The sequence below is a fragment of the Stegostoma tigrinum genome, chromosome 22, assembly GCF_030684315.1.
Source record: "Stegostoma tigrinum isolate sSteTig4 chromosome 22, sSteTig4.hap1, whole genome shotgun sequence".
In the NCBI taxonomy this organism is placed as follows: Eukaryota; Metazoa; Chordata; class Chondrichthyes; order Orectolobiformes; family Stegostomatidae; genus Stegostoma; species Stegostoma tigrinum.
This window is the reverse complement of record NC_081375.1, coordinates 8,041,645-8,061,465: the sequence shown is the minus strand read 5'-3', so window position 1 is coordinate 8,061,465 and position 19,821 is coordinate 8,041,645. Positions and strand designations below refer to the sequence as shown.

Below are 19,821 nucleotides of genomic sequence, written 5' to 3'. Positions count from 1 at the left end.
GATTTCAGCTGGGTTGGTAAGATTCTCGAACATGTTAAGATTAGTAAGGAGGAGGTATGACACATTTTAATGGGTGGACAGGTGCACAAACGCCATGGACCTGATGAGATGTGTCCCAGGCTGCAATGGGAGGCAAGGAAGAAAATTGATGGGGCACTGGCAGAGATATTTCATACCTTGCTGGCCACACATGAAGTGCCAGATGGCTGGAGGTTAGCTAATGCGCCTTTGTTCAAGAAGGGCAGGAGAGTTAGGCTAGGTATTTACAGGCCAGTTAGTTTGACATCAGTGGTCGGAAAAGTATTGGAAAAAAGTTCTGAAAGACAGGATTAATCAGCACTTGGAAAGGCAGGGATTGAATAGGGATAGTCTACACCAATTGTTAGAGATTTTGTCTGACTATTTAACTTTTTTTTTGAAAACTCACTAAATATATTGATGAGATTAGTGCATTTTATGTGGTTTACATAGACTTCAGTAAGGCCTTTGAGGTCCCAAATGGAAGGCGGGTCTAGAAGGAAAGAGCCTATGGGGCCAAAAGCAATTTGGCAAATTGCAACCAAATTTAACTTGCAATTATGAGGCCAAGAGTGATGTTGGAGGGTTGTTTTTGCCATTGGAAGCGTGTGACCAGAAGTGTACCACAGGGTTCAGTGTCGGGACCCCTTGCTGTTTGTTATTAACATTAATGACTTGGATATGAATGTAGAATTTAGTAAGTTTGCAGATGACATGAAATTTGGTATTGTTGATAATAAAGATCGGGTATTGATCAGCTGGTAAATTGGGTGTGCGCTGGCATTTGGAGTTGAATCCCGATAAGTGTGAGGTGGTCCATTTTGGGAGATATAATAAGAGAAGGACATACACAGTGAATGGTAGATCCTTAGGGAGTACTGAGGAGTATGATTCCTTAGTGTGCAAGTCCATAGATGACAGAAGTTGTCAGCACAAGTGGACAGAGTGGTGAAGAAGGCATATGGGATGCTTGCCTTCATTAGCCAGGTGCAGAATACAGGCGCAAGGAAGCATTATTACAGTTATACACAACATTAGTTAAGCTGCAGATTGAATCCCGATAGCTGCAGATTGAAGACTGTATGTGGTTCTGGTTGCCAAAATATGAAAAAGACATGATTATGCTGGAGAGGGTGCAGAGGAGACTCACCAGGATGTTGCCTAGGATGCAAAGTCTCAATTACAAGGAGACACTGGAAAGGCTCGGTTTGTTTACCTTGGAGCACAGAAGGCTGAGGGGGTGATCTGACTGAGATATACACAACCTTGAGAGGTATAGATGGTTTAGATCATGAGAATATCTTCCCCAGGGCAAACTTGTCTAAGACCACAGGGCATAAATGTAAGGTGATGAATAAGTTGTTTACAGGAGTTATGAGAGAGTATTTTTACCCAGAGGGATGTAGACATGTGAAACATGTTGCCTGAGATAGTGATGGTAACAGATAGTTTCGCAACATTTAAACATCTGTATGAGTACTTAAGTGCCAGGAATAGTAGGATTTGAACCAAGTGCAGGTAAATCGGATTAGTATAGTTTGGTATTTGTTGGTTGGCATAGACATTGACTGAAGGGCCTATTTCTGTGCTGTCTATATGACTATACTGGCAGACTTCTGTGAATGCCTGCAGTAACTGACCTCCACAGTTTAAAAAATAAACAGAGTCAGCATCAATTGATACAGAGATAGTAGGAACTGTCGATGCTGGAGAATCTGAGATAACACGGTGTGAAGCTGGATGAACACAGCAGGCCGAGCAGCATTAGAGGAGCAGGAAAGCTTGACGTTTCGGGTCGGGACCCTTCTGAAGAACTTCTGTGGAAGGGTCACCAGACCCGAAACAATAACTGTTTTCTCCTCCACAGATGCTGCCGGACCCACTGAGCTTTTCCAGCAACTTTATTTGTGTCCCTTATTTACAGCATCCACAGTTCTTTTGGTTTTTAATAATGCTTCCACTATCTCTTCAGCTATCTCCTTTAGAACTCAGAGGTGTAGTCCATCTGGTCCAGGTAATTTATCTACCTTCAGGCCAATCAGGTTTACGAGCATCTTTTCCTTTGTGATGGCGACCATACTTAGCTCTGCCCCCTGACTGTTGAAATTTTGGGAGATTACTCGTGTCTTCCACCGTGAAGACTGACGTGAAGTAATTATTCAGTTCCTCAACCATTTCCTTGTTTCCCCACTCTCCACCGTCATTTTCCAGTGTTCCAATGTCCACTTTTTTGGCCTCCCTTTTGCCCTTTAAATATCTAAAGAAACTCTTACAATCTTTTATATTATTGGCTATTACCCTCATATTTAGAACAGAGAACAATACAGCGCAGAACAGGCCCTTCGGCCCTCGATGTTGTGCCGACCTGTGAACTAATCTAAGCCCATCCTCTTGCACTATCCCATCATCATCCGTATGCTTATCCAAGGACTGTTTAAATGCCCCTATTGGGGGTGTATAATTTTTGCCGGTTTAAAAAAAAGCTTGCTGTATTTCATAAATATTCAGCATCACCTCCTTCCTCCTGTACTCTGTGCCCCATTAATAAAGCTGAGGACACTGTGTGCTTTATTCATTGCTCTCTCAACCTGTCTTGCCACCTTCCATGATCTGTGCACACATACCCACGCTGCTCCCCCATCTCCCCCCTTCTAAACCACTCCCTTTTTAGGCTTGTACTACCCTAGATTATATCGTCTTGCAATGATTTTCCAATCAGCGTCTTTCCTCATGCAGATCCCTGATCCTCGACTGATCCCCAGTTCCAGACTGAATCCCAATCCAGCAGTGACCTTAATGACTGCTTCCTGGTCCGGGAACCCCAATCCCAGACGGGACACCTCCCCACCCCAACCCTCCCCACCGCTCCCTGAACAATCCTGAACCGATTTTGCCATCCCTAACAGATCTTTTCCATCCTTTCTTCTTTTGTCGTCCTCTGTCGGTCTTTGTAAGCTTCCCAGTCCTCTGGTTTCCCCACTGCCCTTTGCCACATTATATGCTTTCTCTTTTACTTTTATGCTATCCCTAACTTACTTAGTCGCCGTGGTTGCCTCATCCTTCCTGTACCATGCTGCTTTTTCCTTTGGGATGAATTTTTGCTGCGTCTCCTGAATTACTCCCAGAAACTCTTGCCAAAGCTGTTCCACTGTCTTTCCTGCTTGGCTCCTCTTCCAGTCAGTTCTGACCAGCTCCTCCCTCATACCTCTGTAGTCACCTTTATTCAGCTGTAATACCGTTACCTCTGATTCTATCATCTTGAATTCTGTGTTACATTTTCAGTGTAACAATTCTTCCCCACTCCTAATCAGTTGTCAACAGAAGTCTGAAGCTGTTTCTTACATGATTTGATCATAACTCATCTGTTCTAAGTACTAGGAAGGAGGAAATATAATGGTTAGTCATAACAAAGATTTACTATCAACATGTTTGCCATTTAGGTGCTTCAGGTCAATTTCTGAAGCATTAAGTTGTCCTTATTGATTGCAAATTCAGCGGAATTTGTCTAATGCTCAGTCAGTTGCTGATAACATTTTGTCAATAAGGACTGCTCAGGTTATTTTCAGCTGAACTAACTAATGAACTTAGTACATGCAGCAATTACTGTGAAACTTGTGTTATGAATGTTTTAACGAGAAATTGCTACTATTATTGTCCAAAGAAAAATTTGAACAGTGATTGAAAAGACTGTCCTGCTGAAAACCAGCCTCAACCACAAAATATCAACCCCTCTCTCACTCTGCCTCTGCCTCGCTGTTCAACCAACCCCTTACCATGTGAAATTAACAACAGGTTTCCACAAGTCTTAAAATGTAAACTAGGTTGAATTTTAAAGCTTTTTTAAAAAAAAATTATTCAAGGATGCATGTGCTGCTGGCTAAGCCAGCATTTATTGTTCATCCCTGATTACCTTTGGGTGGTGGTAAGCTGCCTCCTAACACTTTTTCCACCCCAACCTTAAGTTCACCAGGACCATCTCTGATACCCCTCTCTCCTTCCTGGACCTCTCTGTTTCCATTTCTGGCAACCACCAAGAAACCGATATCTATTTCAAGCCCACTGACTCCCACAGCTATCTGGAATACAACTCAACTCATGGCACTTCCTGCAAAAACGCCATCCCCTATTCCCAATTCCTTCGACTCCGCTGCATCTGCTTCCGAGATGAGGTATTCCACTCCCAGACATCCTAGATGTCCTCATTTTTCCAAGGACCGCAACATCCCCTCCACAGTGGTCAAAAATGCCCTCGACCGTGTCTCCCGCAACTCATCCCCCACATTCCCTCCCCACAATAACAACCAAAGCGGAATCCCCCATTGTCCTCACATACCACCCCACCAACGTCCAGATCCAGTGCATCATTCTCCAGCACTTCTGCCATCTGCAATCTGGCCCCACTGCCAAAGATATTTTTCCTTGCCCAACCTTATCTGCCCTCCAGTGGGACCATTCTCTCCGTGACTCCCTTGTCCTCTCCACACTCCCCACCACCCCCGGCACTTTTCCCTGCAACCGCAGGAAGTGCTACACCTGCCCCTATACCTCAGCTCCATCCCAGGCCCCAAGAAGACCTTCCACATCAAGCAGTTGTTCACTGGCACATCTGCTAATGTGGTGTACTGTATCCGCTGTTCATGATGTGGCCGCCTGTACATCGGGGAAACCAAGTGGAGGCTTGGAGGCCACTTTGCAGAACACCTACGCTCAGTTTGCGACGGCACCTCCCAGTTGCGAACCATTTCAACTCCGTCTCCCGTTCCCTGGATGACATGTCCATCCTGGGCCTCGTCTCGTGCCACCTGAAGGTTGCAGGAACAGCACCTTATATTTCGCTTGGGAACCCTGCAGCCCAATGATATCAATGTGGACTTCAAAATCTCCCCTCCCCTGACCACATCCCGAAACCAGCCCAGCTCATGCCCGCCTCCCTAACCTGTCCATCCATCCTCCCACCTTTCCACTCCTCCTGCCTCAAGCCCAAGCCCCACCCCCACCTCCTACCTACCAGCCTCATCCCGCCTCCTTGACCTGTCCATCCTCCCTGAACTGACCTGTCCCCACCCTAATTTCCTACATACACTAAACTTTTTACTGGCTCCATCCCTGCCCCTTTAACTTGTCTGTTTCCGCTCCACTTATCCGCTCCTTTATCCATCTTCCATCTGCCTCCGCCTCCCCCTCTCTCCCTATTTATTTCAGAGCCCGCTTCCCCTCCCCCATTTCTGCAGAGGGGTCCAGGCCCGAAATGTCAGCTTTCCTGCTCCTCTGATGCTGCTTGGCCTGCTGTGTTCATCCAGCTCCACACCTTGTTACTTTAGTTGTTATGGTGTGCGAACACCCAACGTGCTGGTAGGAATAACACTTCAGATTTTTGTCCTTGCAACACTGAAGGAATGGCGATATACATGTCCAAATCGGGATGGTGTGAGACTTGGAAAGGAAGTTGCAGGTGACGGTGTTCCTGTGTATCTGCTGCCCTTGTTCTTCTGTGTGGTAGTAGTTGTAGATTTGCTACTGTGCATGGTGGTGAAAGGAGTAAATATTCAATATTATGGATAGGGTGCCAGCAAAGTAGGCTGCTTAATCCTAGAGTAGTAAGGGAATGGAACGCTTCGCCTGCAACGGTAGTAGATTTGCCAACTTTAGGTACATTTAAGTTGTCATTGGATAAGCATATGGACGTACGTGGAATAGTGTAGGTTAGATGGGCTTGAGATCAGTATGACAGGTCGGCACAACATCGAAGGCTGAAGGGCCTGTACTGTGCTGTAATGTTCTATGTTCTATGTTCTGGATGGTGTCAAGCTTTGAGTGTTGTTGAGCTTCATCCATCCAGGCAAATAAGTATTCCAGCACAGAGTTGGGGATCAACAGTAGTAATGCCCTTGAACATATGGGCATAGTAGTTAGATTCTCTTGTTAGATGGCCATTGCTTGACATAATACAGTACTTTCAAATTCTCTTGGTTAGCTTCAAATCGCTGCTTGGCTTATCATAATTTGAACATTTTAATGCCCCTTTGCTGGTTTTCTGTCCTTCGTAAAATCACTTGCCCACACATCCACATGTCAAAATCCACCAGCGGGTTGAAACCTTTTAATGCTGTATCTCAGTTATGCTCCATGATGACCTGCAACCCCCCAGCTGCCTACCTTCTATCTTGGTCCCTCTTAAGGAATGCTCTCCTGAGAAAGATCTGTCAACAAGCACCCTATAGTTGAAGGATTGCAAAACACAGGAAGTCATGAACGTGTTTCTTGTGACAAACCCTGTCTATCAGATGGCAGGCTTTACCGTGATTTATCTTAAATTAGTTCAGGACAAGCCACGGCCCCTGTGCAACCAACGTCCTCTACTGGGGCTTCAGTACAAACCTTTTGTGCACTTGCAAAGAGACAGAACCAATATGGCACATTACTGAGGAGTGTCCTTTCTACAGACTGTGGCAAACTGACAACTTTAAACTCAGTAAGCAGGGGTCTATGTTTTGGCTTTGAGGATTTGCATTTGCTAAATAAATAATTTCTGACTGTTTCAGCTTGGCAACCTTTCTAATTGTATAGCTTTTACATCTATCAGTTGTGGACTTTAGTACATCATACGCTGTCTCTTTGTCCCACATTGATCACTGAATCTTCAACCACCTTTGTCCTGTTTCTGGGATTTCCTTCTGAAACCATTTTTATCTCCTTTTGAGAAAGTTTTTGAATAAACAGTCTTCTAGACCAAGCTTCAGTTGTAATTCATATCAGACTAACTGGTTGCTCTTAAAATATGTTATTACCCAATTACTGTATCGCGATGGGCAGCTGAGTGCGATAAGACTTCTGAGTTAATGTTCTTGTCTAGTAATGAAAGTTATGCTTATTTGTTATGTGAATAATGTTTTTGAAGTCCTCTAGAAAATTAGATCTGTATTCACCCTTTTGGGTAGCCCTGTGGGTCAGTGGTTAGCGCTACTGCTTCACACTGCAAGGCACCAGGTTCAGTTCCAGCCTTGAGTGACAGTGTGGAGTTTGAATTTCTCTCCATGTCTGTGTGGGTTTCTGTCAGGTGGTCCAGTTTCTCCTCTCAGCCCAACGATGTACAGGTTAGGTAGATGGGCAAAGCTAAATTGCCCCATGGTGTCCAGGGATATGCAGGCTGGGTGGATTTACTATGGGTAAGTATGGGGTTACAGGGATTGAGTTGGGATGCTGGGTCTAGTTGATTGGAGGATTGGTGGAGACCCATTGAGCAAAATGGCCTCTTTCCATACTATAGGGATTCTCTGATTCTGTTTTATGGTTTTTCGATGAAATGATAGAATTAGGTGCTGTTGCTAACACACTGACATATCTTACGCTATGTTAATATGTTTAAAAACCAGTTACAATAATACAACTTTGCATTGTGTCAGCTACTGAATTATTCATGGGAGTGAAAGCTAAGCTTCATTTGTTTTATTGAACTAATTTAGTTAAAATAATGGCACCCAATCAGAAATCTCATCTGAATTGTAAGTAGAGTAGCATGATTGAATGTGCGTCCTGGAAGTAATGGTCTATTTGAAATTCAATGAGGCTGTTGATTTTTGCTAAAAGCCTTTGAAGACATTGCAATAATTAGAGTACGCTAGTTTCTGGAAAGTCAGCTGGCATTGTTAGTTTCTGTTTAGTCTCCACTTGTAAAATTAGGAACTTGCATTTATGTGATGTCTTTCATAACCTCAGAATATTCCAAAATACTTAAGTCCATGAGGCAATGTGAAGTTATTAAACTAAAGCCTCAATTGTCAAGACTTTCAAGATATTAGTTGGAAAGAATCAGGGGAATTTGCCTGACCAATATATTGTCATCTTAATGAAGGCTATAATACAAATGGTTTGGCCACTCATTAATATTTATGGGAGCCTGCTATGTGTGATTTGCTCTATTTCCTACATTCAAGTAATGGACTCATGTAGCTCAACAACTTGCTTTTCCCAATTGTGAACAAAATATGGCCTGCAAATCTAGTCCGATGCTTCCTTCTACCTACCATCCATGCCTCAAATCCGAACTAATATGACTTCAGTCAATAGAGGGTGATGCTTTAGTGCAGTGAAACCCTACAGAGTGAAGAGTATTCGTTTTGGTCTTTATTTAAAAAAAGTAATTTTGGAGCAAGGACAGGACTGGCAACACAACATTCCAGAGTATAAAAGTTTCAGGCGTGACAGCAGGTTGATGGATATAAGCGAGGTAATCTCCTATAGTAATGCTCCTATCACTGCAATAACATGAACACTTAGAACGCTGCTCAAATGAAGCCATCTGGGTAGAGTTTTGAAATAAAACAGGGGCAATCACTTTGCTACAATAGGCCTCCCAATAGTCAGAGGGAGATAGGAGAGCATGTATGTAGGTAAAACGCAGAAGTGTGAGAGAAATAGGGTTATCATAGGGAATTTCAATTTCCTACCATTAACTGAGATTTGCCCTAGTGGGCAAAGATCAGATGGACTGGAATTTTTAAAGTGCATCCAGGAGAACTTTTTGAGCCAGAACGTAGATAGTCCTACCAGAGATGGGGCAGTGCTCGACCTAATCAAAGGGAATAAAGCCAGTCAAGTGGTTGAAGTGTCAGTGAACATTTTTAAATGTAGTAACCATAATTCTATTAGTTTCAAAATCATTATGGAAAGGGATAAGGATAGTGTCAAAGTTGTGTCTAAATTAGGGGGAGGCCAATTTTGACAGGATCTGGCAAACACAGACTTGGAACAACTAGCTTATGGGTAAGTGTACATTTGGAAAGTGGGAGTCTTTGAAAGTAGTATTGCGGGAGTTCAGAGGCCAGCATGTTCCTCTAAAAGTTTTTTTATTCAGCTTTTTCCAACAAATCAACAATTGTCATCATTAGATTCTTAATTCCAGATTATTTTTAAAGTTAAATTCAAATTCCACTATCTGCCATTACGGGATTGGAAGCTGGGTCCCCAGAACATTTTTTGGATTTCTGGATTAATAATCCAGTGATAATACCATCAGACCATTGCCTCCCCACACCCCAAATGGAGGATAAGGATAGCAAGTTCAGGGAACCCTAGATGTCAGCGGATAGTGAGAGTTTGAAAAAGAAGTAGGAGAAATCCTGTGTTAAGAACACAGCATTAAAGATATTGGGAGGCCTTCAGGAGTAAAGACTGTAAGGAAGTGTTTAAAAAAAATGCCAAAAATCAGGTGGGTAAAGGGCCATGAAATATCATTGAAGATGAAATTTAATCCTGCGAAGTGCAAAGTAATGTATTTTAGGATGTCTCAAAAGGAAAGGGTTTACACAACGAATGTAGGTCCCTAGGGATTACTGAGAAACAAAGGGACCTTGGCGTACAAATCCATAAATCCCTGAAGGTGTCAGCACAGGTCGATCGGGTGGTGAAAAAGAAAGCATGTGGGATGTTTGTCTTCATTAGGTGGAGAGTAGGATAAAGGAACAGGGAAGTGTTGTTGTAACTTATAGAACATTGGTTAGATCACAAATGGAACACTGTGTTCTGATCACAACACTGTCAGCAGGATATGATTGCACTGGAGGGGGTGCAGAGGGTATGTTGCCTGGGAGGAAAAGTCTCTGTTATGAGGAAAGTCTGGATCGTTTTCCTTGGAGCACAGGAGGGTGGGAGTGGGGTGGAGATCTGGTTGAGGTGTGTGAAATTGAGAAGCTTAGATAGTGAGAATCCATTCCTATGGCAGATGTGCCTGAGACAAGAGGGCATAAGTTTAGTGTGAGGAGTAAGAGATTTAGAGGGAATTTCATCCAGAGGGTAGTAGAAATATGGAAGGTACTGTCTGAGGGGGAGTGGTGGAGACAGATATACTCAACATTTAAGAAGCATCTGGATGAGAACTTGAAATTCTAGAGCAGCGTAGGCTATGGACCAAGTGCAGGTAAATGGGATTAGTATAGTTGATAGCACGGTGGCTCAGTGGTTAGCGTTGCAGCCTCACAGTGCCAGGGACCCGAGTTCGATTCCAGCCTTGGGTGACTGTCTGTGTGGAGTTTGCACATTCTCCCCGTGTCTGTGTGGGTTTCCTCCGGGTGCTCCGGTTTCCTCCCACAGTCCAAAGATGTGCAGGTTATGTGGATCGGCCCTGCTAAATTGCCCGTAGTGTTTAGGAGGATAGGTCTGGGTGGGTTGCTTCAGGGGGCGGTGTGGACTTGTGGGGTTGAAGGGCCTGTTTCCACACTGTAGGGAATCTTATCTAAGAGGAGACAGTTTGTTGGTTAGCATAGACATAGCCTGTTTCTATTCTGTATGAAGTTGTGCAGTTAGTTTGAATCTTATACAACTACTGCAAACATTTCATCTTTTAACGCGTTGGATTGAATTTTAAACCAAAATAACCATGACAAAAATGCAGTTGGATCAATAAATGCACCATATTTCTTGTTCAAATTTAGTTGGGGAGTGATGATGGCCCAACATTAAAATAATGGTAAGGCTAATGGTTATTGTTATTTATGTGCCAATTGAACAAAACTTCAGCCAGGTGCAGTTAATCCATAAAACTCTAAATTGCTTCTCATTTTTTATAAATATGGACTGAACTTGCCCAGCAAGATTATGGCTTGCCCATTTTGGTCTAATAGCGTGATACATCTTAGTACCAAACATCTGCTTAAAAGTGTGTAGTTATATTCCTTCAGCTTTTTGAAGAATTTCGATTTGAGATTTTTCTTAAATTTGTTTAAATCTTTTTTATCTCTGTCAATTAAACACCTTTATTTTGGTGTCTGGACTAGTGACCCAGAACCCCAGTTTAGTGTCAAGGGGACAAGGGTTTGAATCCTGCCATAGAAGATAGTGAAATTTGCAATCAAAATAAAATTTGGGTTTAAAAGCTAGCCTGATGGTGACATTGAAGTACTGTTGATGGCTGTAAAAATGCGATTGGGAAAGAAATCTGACATCCTTTCCTGGTTTCACTTACATGTAACTCAAGCAATATGGTTGAGTCATAATTGCCTCTGGAAAAGCCTAGCAAACCACCAAGTTCCACCTAGATGATGGAATGAAACACAGCCCTTCTTCCCAACATTTGGTGGCTTATGCCAAAATTTGGATGAAAACAATTGCCTGATGTAATCATATTTTCAGAATCTTGCTAATCACATCCCAGACTCAATCATCACGACCCAGAAACCAGGATCATCGTCCCTGGGTGTATTCTGTCCTACTGGCAGAACTGACTCACAAGAGGAGGTGGCACAGCTGTGTACAGTCAGGAAGGTTTACCTAAGAGTCTTCAGCATTGACTCCTGACTCCATGAAGTCTCATGGTATAAACCACTTACTAATTCATAGAATTCCTGCAGTGGAAGCAGACCATTCAACCTATTGAGTCCACACCACCCTTCTGTAGAATGTCCCACCTAGTCTCCTACCTATTCCTGGAATGTTGCATTTTTGCTATGGTTAATCCACCTACCCTACACATCCCTGGACAGGATGGGCAATTTAGCATGGTCAGTCCACCTAACCTGCATATCTTTGGACTGTGGGAGGAAACTGCACCCAGAGGAAACCAACACAGACACTGGGAAAATGTCCATGTGGAGTCTGCACAATCGCCCCAAAGTTGGAATTGAACCCAGGTTCCTGGAGCTGTGAGGTAGCTGTGCTAACCACTGAGCCACCATGCCATCCCTTAGTATCTACTACCTTCTCTCTCAGCTGGTGATTCAGTATTCCTCCATGTTGAATACTACTTGGGGGAAAGTGTTTGGAGTAGTAAGAATGTAGAGCGGCTCTTGATATCCATTCCAAAAAATGGCTAGCAGATGTGTCCTTTAGGACTCATCTGGCTCAAATTGGCAGGCAGTAAGGGAACCAATAAGGGGAAAACTTACTTGACCTCGTCCTCTACCAGCCTACCTGTTGCAGAAGCATATGTCCTTGAAAGGTTGGAGTGAACACACACAGTACTTGTGGTGACGAGGTCCTGTATTCACACAGATTATGCCTTGTGTCACGTTGTGTTGCAGTACTACAGTGCCAAATGGAAAGACCTCAAACAAATCTAGCAACTCAAAAATGGACATGCATGAGGTGCTGTGGGCCATCATCAGCAAAAGAATTGCATTTAGCAACCATCTGCAATCTGGCCTGTACCCCACTCTACCATTATCATCATGCTTGGAGATCATCCCTGGCTCAGAAGAGTACAGAGGAGCATATCAGGAGCAGTGCCAGGCATGCTTCAAAATGAAGCTATAACATGGGACTACTTGCATGCCAAACAGCAGCCCCACCTGCTCCAGAGATTGATTAGACCTCTGAACAGTTTGAATAGAAAATATTCTAAATTCAGTGACCGTAAACCATTGTTGATTTTCGGAAAATCCCATCTGGTTTACTAATGTTCTTCAGGGAATAAAATCTGCCATCCTCACCTGGCCTGGCCTACATGTGAGCCCATACTCACAATAATGTGGTTGACTCTCAGCTGCCCTCTGAAATGGCCTCGGAAGCCACTCAGTTGCTACACAGTTTAAAAGAAATGATGGACAAATCACCTGGCATCGACCTAGGCACTGGAAAAAGGCAACAGCAAAAACAGTCCTGCTGACCCTGCAGAGCCCTCCACGCTAACATGTAGAACGTAGAACATTACAGCGCAGTACAGGCCCTTCGGCCCTCGATGTTGTGCCGACCTGTCGTGCCGATCTGAAGCCCATCTATCCTACACTATTCCATGTACGTCCATATGCTTATCCAATGACGACTTAAATGTACCTAAAGTTGGCGGATCTACTACCGTTGTAGGCTAGTGGAGGCTAGTGCCAGAATTGGGAAAGCTGTCTCAGACTAGTCAAGCAACAGCCTGGCATTGTCTGAAAGGTATGATTCCGCAAGTATGACAAATATGCCCAACTCAAGACTGGGCATCCATGAGGTGCTGTGAACCATCAAGCAGCAGCAGAACTGTAGTCCAGCATAATCTGTAACCACGAGGCCCAGCATATCTCCCGTTCAGCCATTATCATGTCTCTAATGTGGAGTCAGGGCCTGATGCAGACTGGAAACTAAGTGCCAGTGTGATTTGCTTGTACTGAATTCTTTTCTGTTAGATTTATTTCTATATTGCAGGGCTGTGCTTAGGTACTTTTATATCTAAGTCGGCAGACACCACCGCTACCATCCCTGGACATGTCCTGTCCCACTGGGAGGGTAGACTCAGCAGAGGTGGTGACACAGTGGTATAGAGTCAAGAGGGAGTTGCCCTGGGAGTCTGCAGCATTGTCTCCGGACCCCATGATGTTTCATGGCTTCAGGTGAAATATGGGCAAGAAACCTGCTGATTATCATGAATTGTCTTCCAACAGCAATGAATCGGTACTCCTCCATGTTGAGCAACACTTTGGAGGAAGCACTGAGGATGGCAAGCGCACAAAATGTAATCTGGGTGGGTGATTTTAATGTCACCATCAAGTGTGCCTGGGAAGTAACACAACTGATTGAGCTGGTTGGGCCCTAAAGGATGCAGACCGGGTCTGCAATAGGTGATGACGGAACCAGCAAGAGGGGATAAACAGAAATTGCAGGAAAAGTTTAGTAGATCTGTGGAAGCAAATCAGTTATCATTTCAGGTTGAGTTATGCTTCCTCAGAACTCAACCTGAAATGTTAAATCTGATTTATCTTCATAGATGGAGCCAGCCCTGCTGAGCTTTTCCAGTAATTTTTCTGTTTTTGTTTCTTATTTACAGCATCTGCAGGTCTTTTGATTTTTTTTTGAAGAGGGAAGAATATACTTGACCTCATCTGTACCAATCTGTCAGCTGCAGATGCAATTGTCTGTAACAGTTCCAGTAAGAGCGACCACCATAGTCCTTGTGGAGTGTAAGCCCCAACTTCACATTGAGAATAATCTCCATCATGATGTGTGGCACTGTCACCATGCTAAATGGGACACACTTTAAACAGATCTAGCAACTCAAGACTGGGCATCCATGAGGTGCTGTGAACCATCAAGCAGCAGCAGAACTGTAGTCCAGCATAATCTGTAACCACGAGGCCCAGCATATCTCCCGTTCAGCCATTATCATCATGCTAGTGGATGAAGCTTGGTTTAATAGGGATCCCAGGAGGGCATGCCAGGAGCAGCACCATGCATACTGGAAAATGAGATGTCAACCTGGTGAAGCTACCAAACAGCATAGACTAAGATGGTGGCAGAATAGGAGGCTCTGTTGGAGATCGTCTGCTCTGCCTGCTTTTTCTTTTTTTTTCTCCTCCCCTTCAACTCCCAGTCTCCAGCAACCTCTGGCGAGGAGCGATGATCTCCAGCCTCTGGTGAGCAACAACTCCCAGTCTGGCATAGTGGCTATCTGGAGTGGTCTTCTGGCCTTTGCAGCAATCTCCCATAGTAGCCTCGTGGCCCGGCACAGCAGCCTAACGGTGTGGTGTGGAGTCCTCCTTTGCCCGGTGCAGCTGCCTCCTGGTGTTGACATGGCAATCTCCTGGCTTGGTGTGATGACCTCCCAGCCTGGTGCAGCATATCCTTCCGTAGGCGCCTCCTGGTGTGACATGGAGAACTTATGGGCTTCTGGTGTCGCATTTCACCGGCATGGTGTGGAGTCAGGGCCTGATGCAGACTGGAAACTAAGTGCCAGTGTGATTTGCTTGTACTGAACTCTTTTCTGTTAGATTTATTTCTATATTGCAGGGCTGTGCTTAGGTACTTTTATATCTAAGTCGGCGCTGTAACTGGTGACGTATAAATGTTTCACTATATTCATTAAGTATTTGTGACAATAAAGGCTGTTCTATTGTATTCTTCTCTAAGCAGCAGGTGATAGACAATGATAAGCGATCCAACAGTCAACGGATCAGATGTTATCTCTGTAGTCCAGCCACATCTATTCATAAATGTGGTGGATAATTAAACAAATCACTGGAGGGGGTCGCTCCACAACTATCCCCATCCTCAATTATGGAAGCGCCTAGCGCATCAGTGCAAAAGATAATGCTGAAACATTCACTCTAATCTACAGCCAGTGGTGCCAAGTGGATAATCTATCTCTGCCTCCTTCAGTGGTCTCAAGCATTACTGATACCAATCTTCAGCCAATTCGTTTGACTCTGTGGTATTGCGAAACGGTTGGAGACACTGGATACTCTAAAGGCTATAGGCACTGCCAAATTCCAGCAATAGTACTGAAGACGTGTACTGCAGAACTTGCCACTCACTTGCCAAACTGTCCCAGTACAGTTACAACACTGGTATCTACCCGACAATGTGGAAAATTACCCAGCTGTGACCTGTACGTAAAAGGCCGGACAAATCTAACCCAGCCAAAAACTGCCCTATCAGTCTACTGTCAATCATCAGTAAAGTGATGGAAGGTGTCATCAACCATGCTGTCAAACAGCACCTCATCAGCAATAAGCTGCTCAGTGATGCGCAGTTTGGGTTCCACCAGTGTCACTTGGCCACATGAGCTCATTACAGCCTTGGTTAAAACGTGGACACAGGAGCTGAATTCTAGAGGTGAGGTGGAATTGACAGAGCTTGATGTGAAGGCTGCATTTAACTGTGTGTGGCATCAGGGAACCCTAGCAAAACTGGAATCAATGAGTATCAGAGGCAAGCTGTCCAGTGGTTGGAGTCGTACTTGGCACGTAAGAAGATGGCCGTGGCCATTGGAGGACATTCATCTCACCTCCAGGACATCTGCAGGAGTTCCTCGGGGTAGTGTTGTGGCCTAGCAGTCTTCAGCTGTTCATCTTTGCCTTCCATCCATCCTAAGGCCAAAAGTGAGGATGTTTGCCAATGATTCCGCAATGTTCAGCACCATTTGTGTCTCCTCAGATGCTGAAGCAGTCCATGTTCAAATGCCACAAGATCTGGACAGCCCATTCACTGCACATTGAATCCGCCACGATCAACATCCTGGGCATTGTGATTGACCAGAAACTCAACTGGACTCACCACATAAACACTGGCTCCAACAGCAGGTCAGAGGCTAGGAATACTGTCGAGTAACTAACCTTACTCCCCAGACCCTGTCTACCATCTACAAAGTATAAGTCAGGATTGTGATGGTATACTCTGCACTTGCCTGGATGAGTGCAACTCCAACAATACTCAACAAGCTTTGACCCCATCCAGAACAAAGCAGCCTGCTTGAATGGCACTATGATAACAAGCATCCTACTTCTGACACTCGGTAGCAGGCAGCGTGTACTGTCTACAAGATGTTCTACAGAAATTCATGAAAGATCGTCAAACAGCACCATCCAAACCCAGGACCACGTTCTTCTAGAAGAACGGCAGCAGATAAATAGGAACAACCACCACCTTCAAATTCTCCTCCAAGCCACTCACCATCCTGACTTGGAAATGTATCGCTGTTCCTTCACTTGCTGGGTTAATCTCTTGGAATTCCTCCCCAAAGGTATTATGGGTCAGCCCACAGCAGGGGGACTGCATTAGTCCAAGAAGGCAGCTTACCAAGGGCAACAAATGCTGGCCAGCCAGTGATGCCCACAACTTACAAATGATTTAAAAAAATATACTCTCCCCTATCAGATGATTCTTGATCATTAGCAAAGTGAGCAAAAGGGTCATCAACAGTGTTATCAAACAGTGCTTGTAGAGGAATAACCTCACTGACATTTGGTTTAGGTTCCACCAAGTCAACTTGACTCCTGACCTCATTACAGCCACATTCCAAACATGGATAGAAGAGCTGTACACTAGAGGTGAGCTGAATGTGACTGTCTTTGTCATCAAGACAGTATCTGACCAAGCATGGCATTAAGAAACCCTACCAAACCTAGAGTCAGTGGGTATTCAGAGGGTGCGGGGAAAGCTTGTCTAAAGAGAGAGATGATTGTGGTTCTTGGAGGTCAATCGTCCCAGCCTTAGGACATCAGTACATGAGTACCTCAAGATAGTGTTTTCTTTTGTTTTATTCACTTGTGGTATGTGGGCATTGCTGACTAGTCACCGTTTATTGTCTGTCCCTAGTTGTCCTTGAGAAGGTGGTGGTGATCTGCCCCCTTGAACTGCTGCAGTCCATGTACTGTAGTTAGTGTTCTTGACCCAACTGTCTTCAGCTGTTTCATTTACTGACCCTTTTTGAGCCTAAGATCAGAAGTGAGGATGCTTGCTGCTGATCTCAGTGATTCTTCAGCTACTGAAGCAGTCACCATGTCCAAACGCAGCAAGACCTGGACAACATCCAGACATGAGCTCTGTTAGACACCAATGTTACTTGCCTCCCAAATGCCAGGCAATGATCATCTCCAAAATGAGAGAATCTAACCATTGCCTCTTGAAATTTAACGGCATTGTTAATGTTATCAGTACAATTCAATTCAATTTTCGGACAATGGGATTACCATTGGCCACAAATTGAATTGAACCAGCTGTGGCTCCAAGAGCTGGTCAAAAGCTAAGAATACTGCAGTGAGTAACTCACCACCTGTCTGTCTAATGCATGCCTTTTATCTACAAGGTACGTGTCAGGAATGTGAATATTCTTCTCAATCTGAATCTGAACAAGCCTTACTGTGATGATATTGCAGAACCCTTTCCTGAGTGATTTTTTTCCTAAACTTCTAGCTTTTATTGTTAGGCATAGAGGTGAATGCAAAAATCACTACTGTGAAATTTACATAAGTGTGTCTTATCCAGTTCGAAAGTGTTCAGCTTTTGATTTTTGGTGATTTGTTTCTTTAATATTGGGGAAGAATCCAGTCACTGGTATGTAAGTATGTTTAAAAGAGTTGCTTTCATTATCCCCTAATTGTACATTTTTCTCTACAGGGTTGGATGAATGAAATTTCCAATTATGATCCTGAAACCTACCATGCTACACTGACCCATTCTGTCTTTATTCGCCTTGAGGGGACTGTACTAAGGCTTTCAAAACCGAATAAAAATATTTCCCGAAGGGCTGCTTTCAATGAGGCCAAGACAATAGCCACGTACATTAGTCAGAAGATTTATGACTTGGCAGACAGTAGGGTGAGTGAAGAAGACCTGGAAATATGCAGGTTTGAGGATTATTAAATATGCTAATAATGAATAGTTGCAACTATTGAGGACTATGAGGAAAGGTAAAGTTATGGGATTTTTTTCCCCCTCTGCCTTTTTCTCCATCTGATAACATTACATCCACAACCCATACTTCTTGTCTCAGAAACTCATGTCTCTTTGCATGTCGGTTTATGTGTATAGAAATTTTTAAAAGGGGTAGAGTTTAAGCCATAAAATCATTCGGCATTCATTTTTTTTCTCTTGCCATTGGCTAAAAGCAGTTGGTTTGCAATAAATAACTAGTTTCTTGTTGGAAAAATGGGGGGAAAAGCTGGTGTATTTATTATTTTAAGCTAAAATAGATAAAATTAGACAATTCAGTGGTTTGATCAAATTTTATATTTGTGGCGACTCTGGGAATAATGGTGCTTGATTTCCAGCACACTACCTTAGCGAGTTGTAGCAATACCCAACTTTGGCATGTTGAATAACATCTTTCCTCTGGCCTCTTTAAAAAGGTCAAGTTAGGAAGTGATTAAATCAATAAGGGACTAAGCACAGGAGGCAGCCATAGAATAGGTACAGCACAATAAAAAGGCCATTTGGCCAGCTAACTCTTAACCACAACAGTGCCAGCTAGTTCTCTTCTCTTCACTTCCCTTCCCATTGTCCTGTATATTTTGTATATCTCTTGTTCAAATCCACTTTGAAAGAAACTTTAAGAAAGAATTAGAATTGTAGACCTAATATTAAAACATGAAACATGCCTGGAGAAAGGAGGAACTCTGCTGTAGGATGCAGGATTCGATAGTTATAAAGTAGGAAAATTAATAGAGTCAATTATGACATAAGACAAGTTTTCTAAATTTTGTCACTAATAACATTGTAGCACTTAATTAACTGGGTGCAAGCAAAAGTAGTTAAATCAAAACCGGCAGGCACAAGTGAGAATTCTTCTAATTGCTCATCCTGAGGTGATATGGTTTTGCTGAATGTATGCAGTGTTTATGGTGTCCAGTGCTTCATTGTGCTGTTATCCAAACCACTAATATTTTTCAAAAAGCAAGTTGTGGAACATATTAACCTACTGCAACCTGGACAATGTGCATGCTTTGGTTGAAACCAAAATCTGCACTGTTACAGGAGGTTATGCTATCTGAATTTTATTTCCTGTCTGAGAATTTCTCTAACTTCAAAGTGGTTTATCTGAATATAACTTATAATGTAAAATCACTTTTAAGTAACACTAAAGTAAAAAGATACAACGGAGTAACCTTTATGTTTGACAGGTACATTTAGTTCCAAAGGATCTGGCTAGGAAAAGAGTGTGGAATAAGAAGTACCCTATTTGCATTGAACTTGCCAGACAAGATGACTTTATGTCAAAGACGCAGGCAGAGAAGGAAAATATGGAGGAAAAGCTGCTTGCTGATAAAATTGAAACAGCAATTGAGGAACCAATGAAATCTTCTGTGTCACAAGATTCTGCAAAGCCAATTTGCCAAAAGGACCAAGTTTTATATCTTTTTGGAAGAACTGGTAGAGAAAAAGAAGAATGGTTCAGGAGGTTTATTTCAGCTTCAAAATTGAAAGTTGATGCTAAGCGACCAGCCAGTCTAGGAGGTGGCATACCAGGTGAACCAATGTTTTCTATGCTACTGAAATCACAGCGGGAGGATAGTTTTAACAAGGTCTTTATACACGATGTAACATATTTTATTGGAGATGAGTTGTTAGGAAAAAATGCACATGTAGAATCATAAGAATTTCATCACTGTTACGGGC

General features: G+C 43.4%; 1 protein-coding gene across 5 annotated transcripts in view; it reads left to right on the top strand.

The window, feature by feature from the left end:
* Positions 1 to 19,821, top strand: part of LOC125463525 (testis-expressed protein 2) — a 238,930-nt gene that overhangs the window by 112,358 nt on the left and 106,751 nt on the right. For all 5 annotated transcript variants that reach the window (XM_059653617.1, XM_059653618.1, XM_059653616.1 and 2 more), the window contains 2 exons: positions 17,824 to 18,024; positions 19,326 to 19,671. In XM_059653617.1, the coding sequence (XP_059509600.1) occupies positions 17,824 to 18,024; positions 19,326 to 19,671 (547 nt within the window). The remainder of the gene's footprint in view (positions 1 to 17,823; positions 18,025 to 19,325; positions 19,672 to 19,821) is intronic.